The sequence below is a fragment of the Octopus bimaculoides genome, chromosome 7 (assembly GCF_046866305.1).
Source record: "Octopus bimaculoides isolate indiv1 chromosome 7, ASM4686630v1, whole genome shotgun sequence".
In the NCBI taxonomy this organism is placed as follows: Eukaryota; Metazoa; Mollusca; class Cephalopoda; order Octopoda; family Octopodidae; genus Octopus; species Octopus bimaculoides.
The window spans coordinates 92,495,963-92,516,697 of NC_142934.1; the positions used below are offsets into that span (position 1 = coordinate 92,495,963).

The following is a 20,735-nucleotide window of genomic DNA, read 5'->3' on the forward strand; positions in this document are numbered from 1 at the left end:
CACAAACTAAGCAGCAAAAGAGATTAGTGAGATTTGTGAAGCTGGTGTTTAGCTTTTGAAGATACCATCAATATTTGGTTTGGAATTGTTGTATCCAACCAAGGGAAATGCTTTCAAATGTTCATCAGTCAACCTTGTTTGATGTTCTGACTTCACATAATTCATTATTGAAAATGTTTGCTTACAGACATAAGTTGTTCCAAACATTGATGCCACACCAGAGGTAAATGTGCTCTCATTGTAGGTACTTACAAAAGGCGGGCCGGATCTGGCCCATGGGCTGTAGTGTGTCAGACGTGTATTGTATTATACAGACAAGAAAGCAGAAGGATTGGGGATTCTTACCTTTGCAAGACAAAAAAAAGTTGTCAACAAAAAGCTGTTGTCTCGCAAAGATAAATAATGCCCAATCTTTTTGCTGTTTCCATGGCAAAACTGTGTTCAAAATATTACTTTCTTGCCTGTATAATATATATTTATACATGTGCATGTAAGTGTGTGTGTGTGTATGTGTATATATATATTGTATCTTTCTTTCTTTTCTTTTCTTTCTCCTTCTCCTTCTTCTTTCCCTACTCCTATTTCTTTTTCTCTTTCTTCTCCTCCTCCTTCTCCTTCTTCTTTTCCTTCTTCTTCTTCTTCCCCCCTTCTACTCCTCCCTCGGCAGTTCCTGCTTAAGCCATCAATTCCCTGTACCCAAACTATTCCTTCAAATTTACTACCACCTACCCACCTACCTACCCGCCTACCCACCTACCTACCTACCTACCTACCAGGCATTCACAAAGGAATAGAGAGAGAGAAAGACTGTCTGAAAACTATGGAAATATTTACCTATTCAAAGACTATGAAAATATCTACAAAACATTTCACTTAATTTTTTTCTCCTATTTATTTGTTTTTCTTATTTTACTCTTCGTTGAAAAAGTCTAAAAAGACAGAAACCGGTACTAAAATGTACTTCATGATAAAATTATTTTAGCATTTTCTACCTTGTCTTATTTTCCTTATACATACGTGTGTGTGTGTGTGTGTGTGTGTGTGTGTGTGTGTATGCAGAAACGTTAGCACACCGGACAAAATGCTTAGTGGTGTTTCATCTGTCTTTACGTTTTGAGTTCAAATTCTGCTGAGATTGACTTTGCCTTTCATCCTTAAGGGGTCAATAAATTAAGTACCAATTGCATAGTGGGGTCAATCTAATCAACTGGCCCCCTCCCCAAAAATTTCAGGTCTTGTGCCTAGAGTAGAAAAGAATCTCTATATATTGCTGGCAGGGAGATGAATTGCTGCTGTCTCTAGCAGTCAAGTGTCCTTCATTGACATGACCAATCAAGGTTGAAATCGCGAGATCTGAGGGTCTTGGTGCTGGAGGTGGTGGGGATTTGTCTCCCTGCTAGCGATATAAACAAGAGTGTATTTTGCACCAAAAAGCCAACCTGAGAGTTTCCCTCGTGGTAACTACTTCAGTATAGTTTGTTCTGATAGAACAACCATGTTTAAGCAGGGATAAAAAGAAAGATAAAGCAATCTATCCAACACTCTAAAGTAGTCTCTTCAAAATGGTCTACCTTAAGCAGTCCATCTCAAGTAGTCTATCTCAAGCAGTCTATCTCAAGCAGTCTGTCTCAAGCAGTCTGTCTCAAGCAGTCTATCTTGAGTAGTCTATCTCAAGCTGTCTACCTCGAGTAGTCTATCTTGAGTAATCTATCTTGAGTAGTCTATTTCAAGTAGTCTATCATGAGTTGTCTCTCTAAAATAGTCTCTCTCAAGTAGTCTATCTCAAGTAGTCTATCTTGAGTGGTCTATCTCAAGCAGTCTATCTTCAGTGATCTATCTTGAGTAGTCTATTTCAAGTAGTCTATCATGAGTTGTCTCTCTAAAATAGTCTCTCTCAAGCAGTCTATCTTCAGTAGTCTATCTCAAGCTGTCTATCTCGAGTAGTCTATCTTGAGTAATCTATCTTGAGTAGTCTATTTCAAGTAGTCTATCATGAGTTGTCTCTCTTAAATAGTCTCTCTAAAGTAGTCTATCTTGAGTAGTCTATCATGAGTTATCTCTCTTAAGCAGTCTATCTCAAGTAGTCTATCTTCAGTGGTCTATCTTCAGTGGTCTATCGTCATTAGTCTATCTGATGCTCATATTATGAAACCCATTCTTCTCTTTTACACAGTAAAATATTACCAATGGAAAGTATTTAGAAATGGAATCAAACCTGTCTTCATTTATTTTAATGATGTTGTCAGATGTCAACGGGTTTTGCTCCACGGTTCGTGCAAATTGCAACGTGCTTCTTCCAAGTTCTTTGGCCACTTCATGGAACTTGTTATTATCAGCTTGTGAGGGACGGTAGGAGAATTTCTCTGCCTTTGATTTCTGTTTTTGAGCTAGGGCTGCTTTGTATTTGTCTTCCATGTCATGTTGTCGCTCGACAGCTTCTTTCAGCACATTGTCAACAATCTAGAAGCAAACAAGAAAGAACAGAGAAAATAATGAAAGAGAAAAGGAAGAGGCAGCAGAAGAAGGAAGTGGCGGGGAAGGAGGAGAGACGGGGGGAGAAAGAAACAAAGAAAGAAACAAACAAACAAATAAACAAAGGGAAAATCTATAAAAAAACTGACAAGTTTTAAAATCAGTTTTTAAAAAATAATGAGCTTAAAAAATATGTGATTCTGTAACCAATATCACCATCATTATCATCATTATCATCCACATTGTCAACATTATTATAATTGTCACAATATCAACATTGCATCATCATCATCATCATCATCATCATTGTTCTCATTAATAAAGCAATAATCAGTAATTTTCATCACCACCATTATTCTTATCGTTTTCATGACAAATTATTTTAAATGATATTCATCATTACCATTATTATCATTATTGCTATTAACATTGACATTATCATCTTTATAATCATCAGTACATTGTGTCCTTAAGCAAGGCACTCTATTTCACATTGCTCCAGTCCACTCAGCTGACAAAGATGAGTTGTACCTGTAATACAAAGGGGGCCAGCCTTGTCACATTCTGGGTCACACTGGATCTCCCTGATATTAAGGGTACATGTGTCTGTGGAGTATTCAACCACTTACATGCTAATTTCACAAGCCGGCAGTTCCACTGGTCGGTTCAACAGGAAGCTTCGTCATCACAACTGATGGAGTTTCCAGCCACACATTATCAAAAGCCCCAACTGATTGTGGCTGATTCCAGTGCCTCCTGACTGGCTCTTGTGCTGGTGGAACGTAAAAAGCACCGTCCGAATGTGGTCGATGCCAGTATCCTCTGACGGGCTCGCATGCTGGTGGCACGTAAAAAGCACCGTCCGAATGTGGTCAATGCCAGTATCCTCTGACGGGCTCCCATGCTGGTGGCACGTAAAAAGCACCGTCCAAATGTGGTCGATGCCAGTATCCTCTGACAGGCTCCCATGCTGGTGGCACATAAAAAGCACCATCGGAACGTGGTCAGTGCCAGGTCTCCCTGACTAGCTCTTGTGTCAGTGACACGCAAAAAGCACCATCCAAATGTGGTCGATGCCAGTATCCTCTGACGGGCTCCCATGCTGGTGGCGCATAAAAAGCACCATCGGAACGTGGTCAGTGCCAAGTCTCCCTGACTAGCTTTTGTGTCAGTGACACGCAAAAAGCACCATCCAAATGTGGTCGATGCCAGTATCCTCTGATGGGCTCCCATGCTGGTGGTGCATAAAAAGCACCATCAGAACGTGGTCAGTGCCAAGTCTCCCTGACTAGCTCTTGTGTCAGTGACACGTAAAAAGCACCGTCCGAATGTGGTCGATGCCAGTATCCTCTGACGGGCTCCCATGCTGGTGGCACATAAAAAGCACCATCGGAACGTGGTCGGTGCCAAATCTCCCTGACTAGCTCTTGTGTCAGTGACACGTAAAAAGCACCATCCAAATGTGGTCGATGCCAGGACTGCCTGACTGGCTCCTGTGCCGGTGGCATGTAAAAAGCACCCACCACACTCTCGAAGTGGTTGGTGTTAGGAAGAGCATCCAGCTGTAGAAACCTTGCCAGATCAGAGTGGAGGCTGGTGCAGCCTTCTGGCAGCATGGAAAACAGACGTTAAACGATAATGATGATGATGATGATGTAGTCTCGGAGAGACTATATCTAAAGAAGAAAAAAGGAATGGGTGGGCAAGGATGGAATGCCTCTTTCAACATAGATCTGTTTCATCAAGATTGACTTGGGGGTTAAAGAGGGGATGGAGCTGACAAGGGCTAAACAACAACAACAACAACAATTGGATCTTTGTGGTTTTCGTCACTGTTTACAATTTTCTTCCAATTGTTTTCAAATTTGGTAAATGAATTAAGTTTTGTCTACTAATTATGAAAATGAAATTCATTTTCCCTATAAATCCATAATTAAAAAGCTATTAATCTTTAAAATTTGCAAAATTTGGATATTTTAGCCAATCAGAAGCAAGTATTTTACATTTCACCGTGTCGAAAATTTCTATTTCCATAGTAACCAAAGCAAAGAGGCACTATGGGTTGCATAGCTGATTGCGAAGAATTGTTTCCATAGTAACAAAAGATGCAGTGCATGTGCACAAGGATGAGGAGGAGATACGAAAAAGATGATATATTTTATAAAACCCTAGTTTAATGTTTTGATATGCCGATGCCACCCCCCACCCCCGCCCTCGATGGTGGAAGAGGCAGCGATTATGCTGTTTTCTGATTGGCTGAAAATTCTGAAAATTATCAAACTTTTTGTGAAATTTTTCTAGAATAAATGAATAACAAATTCGGATTCAGCATCAAAAATTACATCTATAGCATACATAATAGGATCTCTAGGATACATAAAACAATTTTTTAAAAAGATAATTGTAAACAGTGATGAAAATCACAAAGGTCCCAACAATCTTACAAATTTCCTTTTAATCAACCATTCTTCATATTCTAGAACAATTCTAAAACAAAATTCTGTATTTGATGGCATTTAAATGTTTTCCAAAAACATGTCTCCAAAAAATCATCCCAGGCCCAATACGCATTTCACTGCTTTACGTTAACTCTCTTGTGTTCCGATTAATCTGTCAAATGTATACTGGCACTCCATCGTTTATGATGACGAGGATTCCAGTTCATCCGATCAACGGAACAGCTTGCTCGTGAGATTAACATGCAAGTGGCTGAGCACTCCACAGACACATGTATCCATTCACATACTTCTCAGGGTGATTCAGCATGACACAGAGCGTGACCCGGCTGGCCCCTTTGAAATGCAAGTACAACTCATTTTTGCCAGCTGAGTGGACTGGAGCAACGTGAAATAAAGTGTCTTGCTCAAGGACACAACATGGCACTGGGAATAGAACTCGCAACCCTATGATCACAAGCCTAACACCCTAACCACTAAGCCACGTGCCTTCACATCTGTGAAATGTAATGCTTGGTTATTCACATTGTTTTGAATTAATCCTGTATTATCTCCATAGCTTTGAGATTTCGATGATGTGATTGTTTATATTTAGAATGACAACGTAGGGTAGGTGTGAGAGGCTGGATCTGGCCAGTTTGAACATAAAACAAGTAGAATATTCCAGCTGGATATGGTGGGATTAAATATTAAAGGGTGAATGTACTAAGAACATTTTTTTCTTTCTTTCTTTTACTCTTAATCCATGTTGCTGAAATTCAAGTCTGTTTAAAATGCCTGTCTGTCTTTTAAGCCATCAAATATGGTAAAGCAGACAAAGAAAATAATAATTATAATGTTAACAACTATTTATAGACATTTTAAAACATTGATAACAAAAACAAGAACAAAAGCCACAAAAAAATTAACAAAACAACAAAAAAGACATTTATAATAAAACCAAATTTTTCAGTTTTCAAATTCAAAATCAACATCATATCAACATATTGAAACTTTTAGCTAGAAATTCTAAAACTTCAATTAAACTATTTCATTCACTCAATACATTAAATGAAAATATTTTCTTTACTTTATTTCAGAAATGGAAAATAAGAAGAAAAACTGCCAAACAAACATTCACAAATGGTTAGCCCTGATGGAATTATTTTGAATTATTTGAGGTTTTTCAATTTTTATGTCCAAGGTTTGTTATTTCACTATTGAAGAAAAGATCTAAATGAAAGTTTGATGTAATGAACCATTCATAGATTTGGTGTGCTGGTATAAATTTATAAATGGTGTAGCAATTTACTTTTCATCATATTTCTTTCATTTGCTATCTTGGAATCTCGAAATTCTTGCATTGGAATTAATTATATGACATTATAAACATTATTGATTGAGGAAGAGGAGAGGAGTATTTTCAGAGAAAAGATGTATTTTGTTTCATTGGAGAAACTTACCATCAAAATAACAACAGCAATAGCAACAACGACAATGGTGGTAGTGGTGGTGGTCGTCGTTGTGGTCGTACCAGTCGTTGTCATGGTGGTGGTGGTGGTGACGATGACGACAACGACAAGGATGATGATGATGATGATGATGAGGAGGAGGAGGAGGAGGAGGAGGAGGAGGAGATTAATAAATAAAATTATAAACCATTGAAAAAACAGTTTCCTTTTAAATTCTGTTCTGATTAACAGCGGAAATGTTGCTCTTTTGTTACTTATTACTATTAATATTATTATCATTATTATTATTATTATTATTATTATTATTATAATTATTATCATCACCTTTATTATCATTGTTTCATTATTATCGTTATTATTATTATTATTATCATTATTATTTCATTACTATCGTTATTTCATTATCATCATCATTATTATTATTATTATTATTATTATTATTATCAGTATTTCATTATTATTATTATTATTATTATTATTATTATTATTATTATTATTATTATCATTATCGTTATTTCATTATAATCATTATTTCATCATCATCATCATCAACATCATTATAATTATTATTATTATTATTATTATTATTATTATTATTATTATTATTATGTACATTTAATGTAGTTATGTGTTCATTCATGTCATACACTATGATACCTAGGTTTAATTTATTTTTAGAATTGTTTTTCTGCTGTATTTTTTCTGTTTTTTTTTTAAACTGGTTTTTTTACTGTGATTTAACATTTCATTTTGAGAAGGACTGAGAAGAGAGCAATGGTGAGAGAAATGTGGGGGGGGGGGGGGTGAAGCTGTTTGATAAGAGGAGGACTGAGTATTTGACGGGGATGCTGGGGTTGGAGGAATCGGTGGAATGGTCGACAAGGGTGAATGGAGTGAGGTGGTATGGGCATGGGTTGAGGAGGGATGAAAAGCATGTTCTGAGGAGGGTGATTGCGTTTGAGGTAAATGGAGCATGAAAGCGAGGTAGACCGAGAAAAAGGTGGAGGGTACAGGTGGAGGAGGAAATTGGCAGGGTTAGTTTGAAAAAGGAGGACGCCCAACACGGGAGCCAATCCGTGGCCCTGGCAACGATCATGCTCGGATGTGCTATTACCGTTCCACTGGCACGAGTGCCATTCAGGTGGTACTGTCATCGGCCACGTCAGCGATTTTGATTTGTTTACACTTGCCTCAATAGGTCATCGCAAGCAAAGTTCATTGTCCAATGAATGAGGAGTACTGATAAGTGGGCTGGTTACACCCCACGTTCGGATATGCTTTTAATATTCCACTGGCACAAGTGCCAATCAGGCAGTACTGTCGTCGGCTACGTCAGCAATTTTGATTTTGATTTCACTTGACTGAATAGGTCTTCACAAGCAAGGTTTTTTGTCCAATGAATGAGGGGTATTCATAAGTGGGCTGGTTACACCCACTGGCATAGGCAATCCCAAAATACAACAATATACAGAATATACAACAATATAAAGAAGAGAGAGAATGTTATATTAAATCTCTGAGCAAGATATAAACAGCAGCAGTACAGAACCGTAACATATATTTGCCAACCAAGTGTGGTGTCCTATACAGGACAGTGCTACTGATGTTTATAGCCCCAGAAAGACATCTCCTCCAGCTGGCTAATGACACACATTCTGTGTCTGATTAGTATTTGTGAGGGGAGGTCATCGCTCCCATCTCTAGCCTTACATGATACACATGGACTCGAGTTTCTGGGTAGTTACCCGTCCTCAGCATATATTAATCACCAGCTAGTGATTGAACCTCATTCCACTTGCAAATTACTATATATTTTTCTAGCAACTCACTGTTGCTGATTTCGTAGAAGAGAGAGAATATTATATTAAATCTCTGAATGAGATATAAACAGTAGCAGTATGGAACCACAACATATATTTGTCAATGGAACCATAACATATATTTGCCAACTATGTACACCCCTAAAAAATTTCAGTAAAATTGCCATTACTCTGACAATATCAAAGGAAATCAAATGAAATTTATACTGAATAAAATATATTATACATGCAAACATTATACAAATTTGGAACACAAAACAATAAACATTCTCAAAGATATGAACGAAATATTAATTTTCAAACGATACAAAAATATGCACACTCTAAAAGATTATTTGCTATATTCAATATTTGGTGTGACCACCCCTGCTTTCAATGACTGCATTTGAGTCTTCTGGGCATAGAGTCAACTAAATTTCTGCATATAACCGATGAAATCAACCTCCATTTGTCCTGAATGATGTCTTTCAACTGTGTTACATTGCAGGGTTTTTTTCTCCTCAACCTTCCTTTTCAAAACACCCCACAGATATTCTATCGGGTTTAAATCAGGTGGCATGGTAGGCCAAGGTATTACCTTTACCTTTTTATCTGACAAAAACTTACTCGTCATCTTTGAAGTATGTTTAAGGTCATTATCGTGCTGGAACATGAAATGTCTTCCTAGCTCCTTGATGCTTTTCAACATTGTTTTCTGCAATATGTCACAATAACGCTTTGAATCCATTGTTCTCTCAACACACCAGCCGCACTCATGCATCCCCAAAGCATAACAGTTCTGCTACCATGTTTCACAGTAGACACAGTGCATTTGTCCCTATTATCTTTACCTAGTTGTCGCCCTACTCATTTAATTCCATCTGATCCAAACAAGTTGATTTTAGTCTCATCTTTATTCCAAAACTCCTTCCTCTTACTCACATGGGTTTCAGCAAAAGAAAGACAACTTGATTTATGCCTGGTACTGAGAAGAGGCTTCCTACAAGGAATCCATCCATGAAGACCACACTGGTTCAAACTTCAGCAATCTGTTTGGGTGGATACACTCTTTTCACTAACAGAAGACACTTCTTGGGCCAAAAATGAAGTGGTACAACACCTGTCGTCCATCATGCAATGTTGGATGTGGCAAAGATCATGCACAGTTAAAATAGGTCAACCTGGATGATATTTACTGCTTAGCCGTTCAATAGTTTTGTACTTCTGAATTATGTTGACAACTGTGTTTATTCCAATGTGTATTCGTTTGCTAATTAATTTGTATCCTAAACCATTCTTGTGCAAATTGAAAATAGTTTTCTTCAAATCTGCAGACAATTCTTTTCCATTTGGTACCATTTTAATCACAAGGAAGAAGATTTTCACCACGATACACAAATCAGAATTCCTGCAGATGCAATAACAATGACCAGTGCAAAATGCCAGCAGAAATAATTTATTAGAATTGAAATTATTAGCAATATCTGAATTTAGTAAAAAAAAAAAAGCGGATGAAATATTGAATACAGCAAATTTCCTTTAGGGTGTACATATTTTTGTAACATTTGAAAATTAATATTTCGTTCATATCTTTGAAAATGTTTATTGTTTTGTGTTCCAAGTTTGAATAATGTTTGCATGTATAATATATTTTATTCAGTATAAATTTAATTTGATTTCCTTTGATATTGTCAGAGTAATGGCAAGTTTACTGATATTTTTTAGGAGTGTACAATGTTCCGTGAGATAATATGTATATATATATATATATATATATATATATATATATATATATATATATATATATATATATAGTTCTGGGTTCAGTCCCACTGCATGGCAACTTGGGCAAGTGTCTTCTAGTATAGCCTTGGGCCGACCAAAGCCTTGTGAGTGGATTTGGTAGACGGAAACTGAAAGAAGCCCGTCATATGTGTGTGTGTGTGTGTGTGTGTGTCTGTGTTTGTCCCCTTAGCATTGCTTGACAACCGATGCTGGTGTGTTTATGTCCCCGTCATCTAGCGGTTCAGCAAAAAACACCAATAGAATAAGTACTAGGCTTACAAAGAATAAGTCCCAGGGTCGATTTGCTTGACTAAAGGCGGTGCTCCAGCATGGCCGCAGTCAAATGACTGAAACAAGTAAAAGAGTAATATATACACATGTATGTATATATATATATATATATATATATATATATATATATATATATATATATATATATTAGCAGCAGCAGCAGCATTTTAACATCCACTTTTCCATTCTTGTAAGGGTCACATGGAATTTGGTGAGGTAGATTTTCCATGGGCAAATGCCCTTCCAGTCACCAACTGTCACCTGATACTATCAGTTTTCATCTACCAAATCTACTCACAAGGCCTTGGTTGACCCAGGTTTATAGTAGAAGACACTTGCACCAAGGTACCACACAATGGGACTGAACTTGAATCCATGTGGTTGGGGAGCAAACTTCTTACCACACAGCCACTCCTGCACATATACATACATATACACACACACACACACACACACACACATATATATATATATATATATATATATATATATATATATATATAATTGAAGAAAAGAAGGGTAAAAATTCCCCTTTCTAAAAATCAAAGTGATATAAATACACATACACACGCACACACACACACACACACACATATATAAATATATATCGTTTGTAGAAATATATAAATCCAGAGAAGCACACTCTAAGATGTAGAGCAATTAATATTATTAATACTATGCTCATAAGGGGTTTAGCCTTATGACATATCTTCAGAGCTCCCTCAGGCCAGCAGTGTTTGGGGTCTGAAGATACGTTGTAGGGTTAAACTCCTTATGAGTGAGAAACCCAGGGTAACCCCATAAACTGGCCTACCCCACTATATGTATATATATATATATATATATATATACACGCACACACACATACTTATGTACAAAATTACACTCACACACATACACTCATACATTCACATACATACATGTTATTGCCAATATTTTTGGAAGAATCTTAAATGTTAAACACGTTTTGTGTGTCTTCTTTTGGTGTAGAAATCTGACAATGAATTGTTATTCTCTCTCTCTCCAAAGAATTCAACATCAGACAAGTCTGCAATGGATTCTATATTCTTCTTTTGCATAATCTTGTCTGTTACCTACTGGTTCCAAATTTACCATTCTCAGCAGAAATTTCCATCTTAGAACGTTAAATAAACATTTTCTAATCCCTCAGATAAGAATTTATAATGCTCAAACTCTATTTTAAAGTTAGCAAATTGGATTTTTAATTATTTTATTTCCTTCATTATTTTTAGTTTTTATCTAATTATTTATGTATTTGTTTTCATTTTGATTCAATTAAAAATAGCAAAAATCCAATTTAGGAATAGTCATTAACAAAATAATTTTTTTTTAAATGTTTAAAAATCAACAACAGAGACATACCAAAAAACTCCATATTTTTAACTTAAAGTGATTTCCAAAATAGAAAGGTGAAAAAAAAAAAATACAAACAGAAATATAAAAAATTATGAAAAAAAAGGAGAAAAACCCAATTCTTCAATTATGTCTTCATATGGATTCCATTCCACAAAATTCTTGAACAAATGAAAAAGCATGTTAATAATTTCAGAAGAGATCGTAAATGCAGATTGAGATAAATACGTTGATTCCATTTTATGTCATGCAATTGAGTTTTATTATTTTAACTTACCGATTCTGAAGATTTGTCAGAATCTCTTGGTATTTATGAAATTCGTTCTTATCTGTAGCTTAACTTGATCTTTACTTAAATTAGTAAAAAAAATTTGCTTTATTCTTGTTACATTTCTCCTTTTTATCCTTCTTCTTCTTCTTCTTTTTCTTCTTCTTCTTCTTCCCCTTCTTTTACTTCTTTTTCTTCTTATTATTATTATTATCATTATTATTATTCAGAAAAAGGCAGTGAGCTGGCAGAATTGTTAGCACACCGGATGAAATGCTTAGCAGTATTTCATCTGCTGCTATGTTCTGAGTTCAAATTCCACCGAGGTCAACTTTGCCTTTTATCCTTTCAGGGTCAATAAAATAAGTACCAGTTGCATACTGGGGATCATCGTAATCAACTCATTGCCACCTCCCCCAAGCTGCCCTTGTGGCAAAAGTTTGAAATAATTATTATTATTTTAGAAGGTGGCAGCAGGCTGACGGAGTTGTTACCACACCAGACAAAATGGCAAAATCTTTAATTGACATTTCTTCCAGAACTTTTTCACCAGGGTTGACTTCATCTGTCTTCCTTCCAGGGTTGACAAAATAAGTACCAGTTGAGCTGGGGTCAATGTAATTGACAAGACCCACCATCCTTAAAACTTTCAGGGCTTCTACCTATAGCAGAAAAGATTATAATAATAATTATTATTATTATTATTATTATTGTTATTACCTCTGCCTTAGCGAAGGCGGAGGTATTGTTTTCAGTTATGTGTGTTTGTTTGTCTGTGGACAAGATATCTCAAGAACTGCTGGATGGATTCAGATGAAACTTTCAGGGATGTTTGGCCTCATGACTGACACAAACCGATTAGATTTTGGGATCAATTTGGCACCGGACAAGGATTCTGAATTATTTTTTCTGGTTTTTTTTAACTTAATATTTGAGAGTGTCGGGTTCATTGTTTAGTTTTCTCGTTTGTGAGAGTAGTCGAGATTATTTCAGATATTCTCATTTTAAAAATCATCTCCGGCTGATCGTTGAGAGAATGTTGGTGTTGCCTTGGCAGAGGTTTGCACTCTCTGAGTGTTCTTGTTATTATTATTATTATTATTTTCATTATAAAGTTGGGAAGCTGACAGAATGGTTAGCACGCTGGACGAAATGCTTAGTAGTATTTCACTCATCACTACATTCTGAGTTCAAATTCTGCCGAGGTTGACTTTGCCTTTCATCCTTTCAGGGTTGATAAAAATAAGTACCAGTGAAACACTGGGGTCAACTAGTCTCCTCCCCACAAATTTGAGGCCTTGTGCCTATAGTAGAAAGCATTATCATTATTATTATTATTATTAAGGTGGTAACCAGGCTGAACTGTTAATGAATTGGACTAAATGCATAGCAGCAGTTCCTCGTGGCTCCTTATGTTTGAGTTCCAATGTCACCAAGGTCAACTTTGCCTTCCACCCTTTCAGGGTTGATAAAATAAAGTACCAATAAAGTACCAGGGTCAACTTTTGCACCAGGGTCAACAATTGACTGTCACCAACAAAATACACACACACACGCACATGCACACACACACGCACACACACACACGCACACACACACACACACACACACACACACACACACACACACACACACACACACACACACACACCACTTCCCCCAGAAAGGAAAGTTAAAGACTTGAAGTAACAAAGTGGTCAACAAGAAGCAGGAATGGTTAGGGTTACAATAAAACTTAGTGCTATGGTAGCAGGAGGGAATGAGTGGGAGGAGGAGGAGGAGACAAACTTCACACACAAATTTTTTTCAAACATATAACAGATATAAGTGTCTGTGTTTGTATGTCTGTGTGTCTAGCAAAGACACATGGCTAAAGTATTCAGCTCACAGTCATAAGGTCATGTGTTCAATTCCTGGTGGCTCTTGTGTATTTGAGCAAGTCACTTTATTTCATTTTGCCCCCCCCCCCCCACCAATCATTCAGCTGACAAAAATGAGTTGTAATTGAAAGGGGCCAGCCTTGTCACATTCTGTGTCCCACTGAATCTCCCTGATAACTACCTTACGGGTATGCGCATCTGTGGAGTACTCAGCCACTTGCATGTTAATTTCACAAGCAAGCTGTTTTGTTGATCAAATTAACTGGAACACTCGTCGTCGTAACTGACATGGTGCTTGTTATGTATGTGTGTGTGACTACAAATACTAAGAGAATAAATGAATGTGTGTGTGTGTGTGTGTGTGTGTGTGTGTGTGTGTGTGTGTGTGTGTGTGTGTGTGTGTGTGTCTGAGCATTTGCATATCTCTGACTGCTTTCTGCAATTGTGATAAACTGATAGAGCATTGTGTCAAAACAAAAGCAACTTGTCATGTGTTACTCAACCCAAGCTGCATAAATACTCTCTTATCACTCTTGCCATTTGAAATGCTGTGAACCAGCTGCTGTAGTCTTATCAGAAACCAATGACATTATTGTTCACAAAATGCACAATAAATAACAATAACAATAAGTTGGATTTGTTTGCTTCCCCTCTTAATCTACACAAACATTCTATTCTACCCAGCTGACTCTGACCCATCTTAATTTAATCTAATTCCATTTGATTTCATTGTAATTTATTGCTTTCCCTTCTCTCTTCCTTTTGTCACTGCGTAAAACCCACCTAAGTCGCCCATCTCTCTTCCTTATTGCTTTGACTCTGACATTGTCCTGATGGATATCTACCTATTCCGTCCTATCTACTCCACCTCATTAAAGTTGGCTTGTAGCCCAAGTTGTTGTATTCTGTTTTGGAAACCACCAGCATGGTTTCCATTTCCCAATGTTTCAGCTTTCATTTCCTGATGTTTCCTTATCCACGGTGTGCCTGCCCTTGCCTGTCACCATCATCTATACCAGAAACCTTTCACGGCAACCCGTTTCTCCTACCTCCATCAGTAGTGGCTCCCTCACTGCTGCAATACAAGCACAGTAGCTTGCTAATTTGCATCAAAGAAAACAAAACTGAACATGACTATGCAGTACTTAATTTAATTGTTTTGTTAATTAATCAGCCAATTATCCATATCTAATGAATTAACTACCCTTATCTTATCTATTTATCTAACTTGCCTGCACTTGTATTTACATTGCTTTGTACTAATGCTGGCATATGGCACCCACCACCAACGGAGGTGACAATAATTAATGCATGTATTTACTTGTATCTCTACTAATACTACTTGTACTAATGCTCGAATAGCACCCACTTCCAGTGGAGGCAGCAGTGTAACATGAATGATGATGGATTAAATGTGAGGACAACTGCTATGACATGTCTGTTGACAAACAGATGCCAAAAGCCGCAGTTCCCCATCCCCATGTTACCACCTGCCTCCTCTTACATTCCCTCAGATTTGGCACTATCAATGTAGGTACATTGAAAGGTAGGTCTGGTGAGATTGGTGAAATGCTTGAATAGCGACATGTTGATGTGTGTTGCATCCAAGAAGTGAGATGGAGTGGAGCTTCAGCCAGGTTCCTCACTAGCAATAGGCATAGGTATAAATTCTTCTGAAAGGGGCAATGGAGTAGGAGCTGTTGGCATACCTCTAGCAGAGGAATGGGTAAATAAGGTAATTGAGGTAGCTAAAGTATGTGCTAAAGTACTTAAGCTTAGACTAGTTTTGCAGAGTAGCACACCCTAACCAGGTCTGTCAGATGAACAAAAGATGAAAACTGAAAGAAGCCTATCATGTGTGTGTATGTGTTTCCACCATCGATTGACAACCAGTGTTGGTTTGTTTATGTTTCCATAACTTAGCGATTTGGCAAAATAGATTGATAGAATATGTGTCATACTTGAAAAAGTGGTTATTGGTCAACTAAACCCTTTGAGATGGTGCCCTAGCATGGCCACAGTCCAAATAACAAATAAACAATAAAAACAATTACATATAATATATATAAAAGGCATAAATCTATGACTTACTTGTTTTTCTTGCGAGGTCCCTTCAAAAGTGTCAGGCATGATGTGACCAAGAATAGCAAATTGATTAACGCAGTCTTTTAATATAGTGACCAAATATATGGACTCCAAACTTTTGATTTTCACAATGGAACTAAAAACAAAATAACAAAAAGTAAAACAGAGATGTTATCAGAGTAAAGATTGTTTGCCAACATAACATGGCAGTCCTGGTTTAGGACGAATGTTGCTGTAATTTAGCCCCAGGAGACATCGTCTCCAATGGCTTTCCAACACGATCTGTGTCCTTATATTTTCAAACAAGGGAATCTAGCCCCCCCCCCCACCACCACCACCACCACCACCACCACTCAGCTCAAAACAATATCTGTGTATCGCAATTTCCAGGTTATTTCCCGAACAATTATTCTGTGCTGATGAAGGGAAATAACTCAGAAATCATGATACACAGATATTGTTTTGAGCTGAGTGGGGGTGCTAGATTCCCTTGTTTGAAAATATAAGGACACAGATCGTGTCGCATTGCCAGCTGGAGACGATGTCCCCACAGATATCATTATGGTTTCGACACCTAGGTAGTACCATTCAATCCGGCAGTGTCAACAGCACTAAAGTAAGTGTTGTTTGGGAACGAAACACACACGCTCATATATGTGTGTGTGTGTGTGTGTGTATATGTATGTATGTATATATATATATATGTATATATATATATATGTATATATATATATATATGTGTGTGTGTGTGTGTGTGTGTGTGTGTGTATGCATGTGTATCTTTGTGTCTGAGTTTGTCTCTCCACTACTGCTTGATGACTGGTGTTGGTTTGTTTACATCTCTGTAACTTACCAGTTCAACAAAAGAAACTGATAGGATAAGTAACAATCTAAGAGCTGGAGTTGATTTGTTCACCTAAAATTCATCAGCTGGGGTTGATTTGTTCACCTAAAATTCTGAAACAAGCAGAAGATAAAAGGACACACAATTTTGTTGTTTTAAGTAATTCTGAGAAAGAGAGAGAGAGAGAGAGAGAGAGAGAGAGTTGTGTGGAAGAGTGAAAGAAAAAAAAGAAGAGTCAACCTCATTCTTTGACCAGTTCTTTATTGTTTAAAGCTAAAAGACAAAACTGACCACTATGCCATTCAAATTCAGAGAAGTGAAACCTGTCACAATTACCACAAGGTATTCCATCAGATTCTCTAATATATTTCTGCTAATTTACCATTTTCTTATAGGTAAGAACAAACAAAATTAAATACATTATCAAAGTTTTCTTTTCTGAGAATTTTCCAAGTTTTATCTAATGAAATTAGATAAAACTTGTTTTTCTGACTAATTATATATATATATTTCTTTATCCTAGTTATTTTTGGTTATTATTATTTTTATTTTTATTTTCTAATTAGCTTTTTCTAATAATATAATTTCAGCTAATCTTTGAAGTAATTTAATTTAGCAAGTTGCTAGAACTTGCACTGAATCATTGATACAGAAATATTACCCTTGAACATTTTAAAGTTTGAACTTCTAAGAAATTGCGAAAACCACTGATTGGATTAGTTGCATTTCAGATTTAGAATCTACTAATCTAGACTCAAAAATTTGTTGTCATTCATTTTGTATTTTGTTTTGTTTTTTCCTTCATTACTTCATCAGGAGAAAGTGAAAAGTCACTGACCTTTTTCTTAGAATCTTATGCTTCAGGAAAAGAAACCCATTTATCAGACATCTATTGTTTCTTCCTTTATCTTTTACTTGTTTCAGCCACTGGACTGTGGCCATGCTGGGACACCTCCTTCAAGAGTTTAGTCAAACAAATCACACACCCCACCAAGTACTTATATTTAAGTCTGGACTTATTCTATTGGTCTCTTTTGCTAAACCACTTAGCTATGGAGACATAAAAAGACCCTGCCCCATATATATACATATATATATAGGCGTAGGTGTGGCTGTGTGGTTCCAGGTTCAATCCCACTCTGCAGCACCTTGGGCAAGGGTCTTTTATTAGGTTGTTCCGAAAATAATGGCCACTTTAAGTGTTGTGTTTTGAAACACAATTTTATCATAGTATTTTACTTATATTTTAGGTGAATTTCAACATACTTTATAATTGATGTATGCTCTTTAATAATGTTCTGCTTATTTCAGACAGAAAACATTCTTGAAACATAGGCACCTTTAAATATGAACATGACAAAAAAGGACCTTCGCTTATTCTTCTTGCATGAGTTCAAGCTTGGGCACAATGTCTCCCAAACTGCTGCCAATATCAACAGAGCATGGGGAGAAGGGTCCACAAGTGATTGCACAGTACGAAGGTGGTTTCAGAAATTCCATAGTGGTGATGAGAGTTTTGAAGATGAAGAAGGTAGAGGATGGTCATGCAATCTGGATAATGAACAAGTGAAAGCAATTGTTGAACAAAACCCATGTCAAAGTGTCAGAGAAGTGTCTCAGGCACTTGATGTTAGTATTGCAATGGTCTCATGCAATCTACAGAAGATTGGTAAGGTGGAAAAGCTCAATAAATGGGTACCACATAAACTCAATGAAAATCAAAAACTTTGGCGTTTTGAAGTGTGCTCAATGTTCTTTCTGTGAAACACTAATGATCCTTTTCTTGACCGAATAGTCACTTGTGACGAAAAGTGGATCCTTTATGATAACCATAAACAATCAGGTCAATGGCTTGATCGTGATGAGCCCCCAAACATTTCCCAAAGCCAAAGATTATGGTAACTGTCTGGTGGTCTGCAATTTGTGTTGTCCATTACAGCAGAGATTTACTGCAATCAATTCGCTGAAATGCATGCTCACTTGCAAAAACTGAAATCGGTGTGGCCTAATTCTGCTCCACGATAATGCAAAGCCACATGTTGCAAGAATGATGCTGCAGAGACTCACAGACTTGGAATACGAGACTTTACCACATCCTCCATATTCTCCTGATCTTTCCCCCACTGACTACCATTTTTTTAAGCATTTAAACACGTTTTTAAGTGATAAAACTTCCAGGTCCAAACCAGAGATGGAATCAGCTTTCAAAGATTTATTAGCATCAAAGCCAATAAGTTTTTATCAATGGAGCATAATTAATCTCATTGATCAATGGCAGAGATACATAGATGTTCACGGGTCATACTTTGACTAATCAAAACATTTCTATCGTCAATTTTTCCAAAATAAAATTATGTTTCTGTAATCAGTCATTATTTTTGGAACAACCTAATACTGTAACCTCAGGTCAACTAAAGCCTTGTGAGTGGATTTGGTAGAGGGAAACTGAAAGAAGCCCATCATATATATATATATATATATATATATATATATATATATATATATATATATATATATATGTATGTATATGGTAAGAAACTTGCTTCCCAACCACGTGGTTCCGGGTTCAGTCCCACTGCATGGCACCTTGGGCAAGTGTTTTCTGCTATAGCCTCAGGCCAACCAAAGCTTTGTGAGTAGATTTGGTAGACGGAAACTGAAAGAAGTCCATCATGTGTGTGTGTGTTTGTGTGTGTGTTTGTCACCCCACCATTGCTTAACAACCGATGTTGGTGTGTTTACGTCGCCATAACTTAGTAGTTCAGCAAACTTTCTGGATATGATAAAGTTATACTGCACTAAATGCCGTTATTCTTTGATTCTTTTCTTCCTACACAGAGGCACAAAATTCCAACATCTTAAATATGATAAATCTCAGTATTTCATTTGTCTGTATTCCTTAAAAGTGTTCCCTGCAGAAAAGAGCCACAATGAGGGACAATCTTCTACTATTTCTTGCACTCAAAAAAACCATTCACAGGAATCTTATTGAAATAACCTGTGATTGGTCAGTAAGAATCCTATTTAAACACAATTAACTATCATATGTAATAATCAACTATCATTAACAAATACATGTAATAATTAAAAAATAAAATTAATTGCTCAGTTTAATCAAATATCTACAGGTAGTTCTTACTTTCTGAACTTCCAATTTACACATTTACATCTTTACAAGAAATTTTTGTGATAAAATTTAAAAAATAAAGTTTCATAATTTTTTTAAAACCTGTATGCATCTCAACGCATGCTGCCTAAAAATGACATACAAGGGAATGTGCCTATCAGCTGAGCCAGAGGAAAAAATTACAGCATTGAAAGTCAGCAGCCCATAGCTTTCCTTGCTCAGCACTGGTTATAGGAAGTTTCACCATAAACATTTTTAACACAGACAAATTCAGCATAAAAATTTTTTTTTAAATTACAAAAAGAAAAATATTAACTGGCCGTTGCCAGTACTACCTGACTGGCCTTCGTGCCGGTGGCACGTAAAAGCACCCACTACACTCTCGGAGTGGTTGGCGTTAGGAAGGGCATCCAGCTGTAGAAACTCTACCATACATATGACTGATTTCCTATCCACCACATGGTCTATTTCCAGTCCTTCACATGGTTAATTTCCTGTTCACCATGCAGTATTTTCCAACTAACTTTTACCCATATACCAACATCAAACCACGACACCGTGTGATCTTTCTTGACCAATCATAACATGGCAGTCCTGGTTTAGGACGAATGTTGAAACTCTGCCAAATTAGATTGGAGCCTGGTGTAGCCATCTGGTTCGCCAGTCCTCAGTCAAATCGTCCAACCCATGCTAGCATGGAAAGCGGACGTTAAATGATGATGATGATGATGATGATGCAACTTCATCTGCTAACCTTCCAATTACAGAAAGGTAATTTCTTTAAAATGAGTTTTCTAGTTTACAGTCTGCTTCCTCTATGGTGAAATTTCCTCAGGCAAATTTTCCAAAGGGCAAAATATTTTAAGGTGAATTTTCTGGATATGGCTTAGTGCCATCATATTT

At 36.8% G+C, this 20,735-nt stretch overlaps 1 protein-coding gene across 1 annotated transcript in view; it reads right to left on the bottom strand.

The window, feature by feature from the left end:
* LOC106875816 (dynein regulatory complex protein 9) overlaps nucleotides 1-20,735 on the bottom strand; it is a 144,990-nt gene that overhangs the window by 115,196 nt on the left and 9,059 nt on the right. Inside the window, exons 2-3 of the mRNA XM_014924096.3 lie at nucleotides 15,868-15,997; nucleotides 2,216-2,460 (exon numbers count right to left, since the gene is read on the bottom strand). Of these exons, the coding sequence (XP_014779582.1) occupies nucleotides 2,216-2,460; nucleotides 15,868-15,997 (375 nt within the window). The remainder of the gene's footprint in view (nucleotides 1-2,215; nucleotides 2,461-15,867; nucleotides 15,998-20,735) is intronic.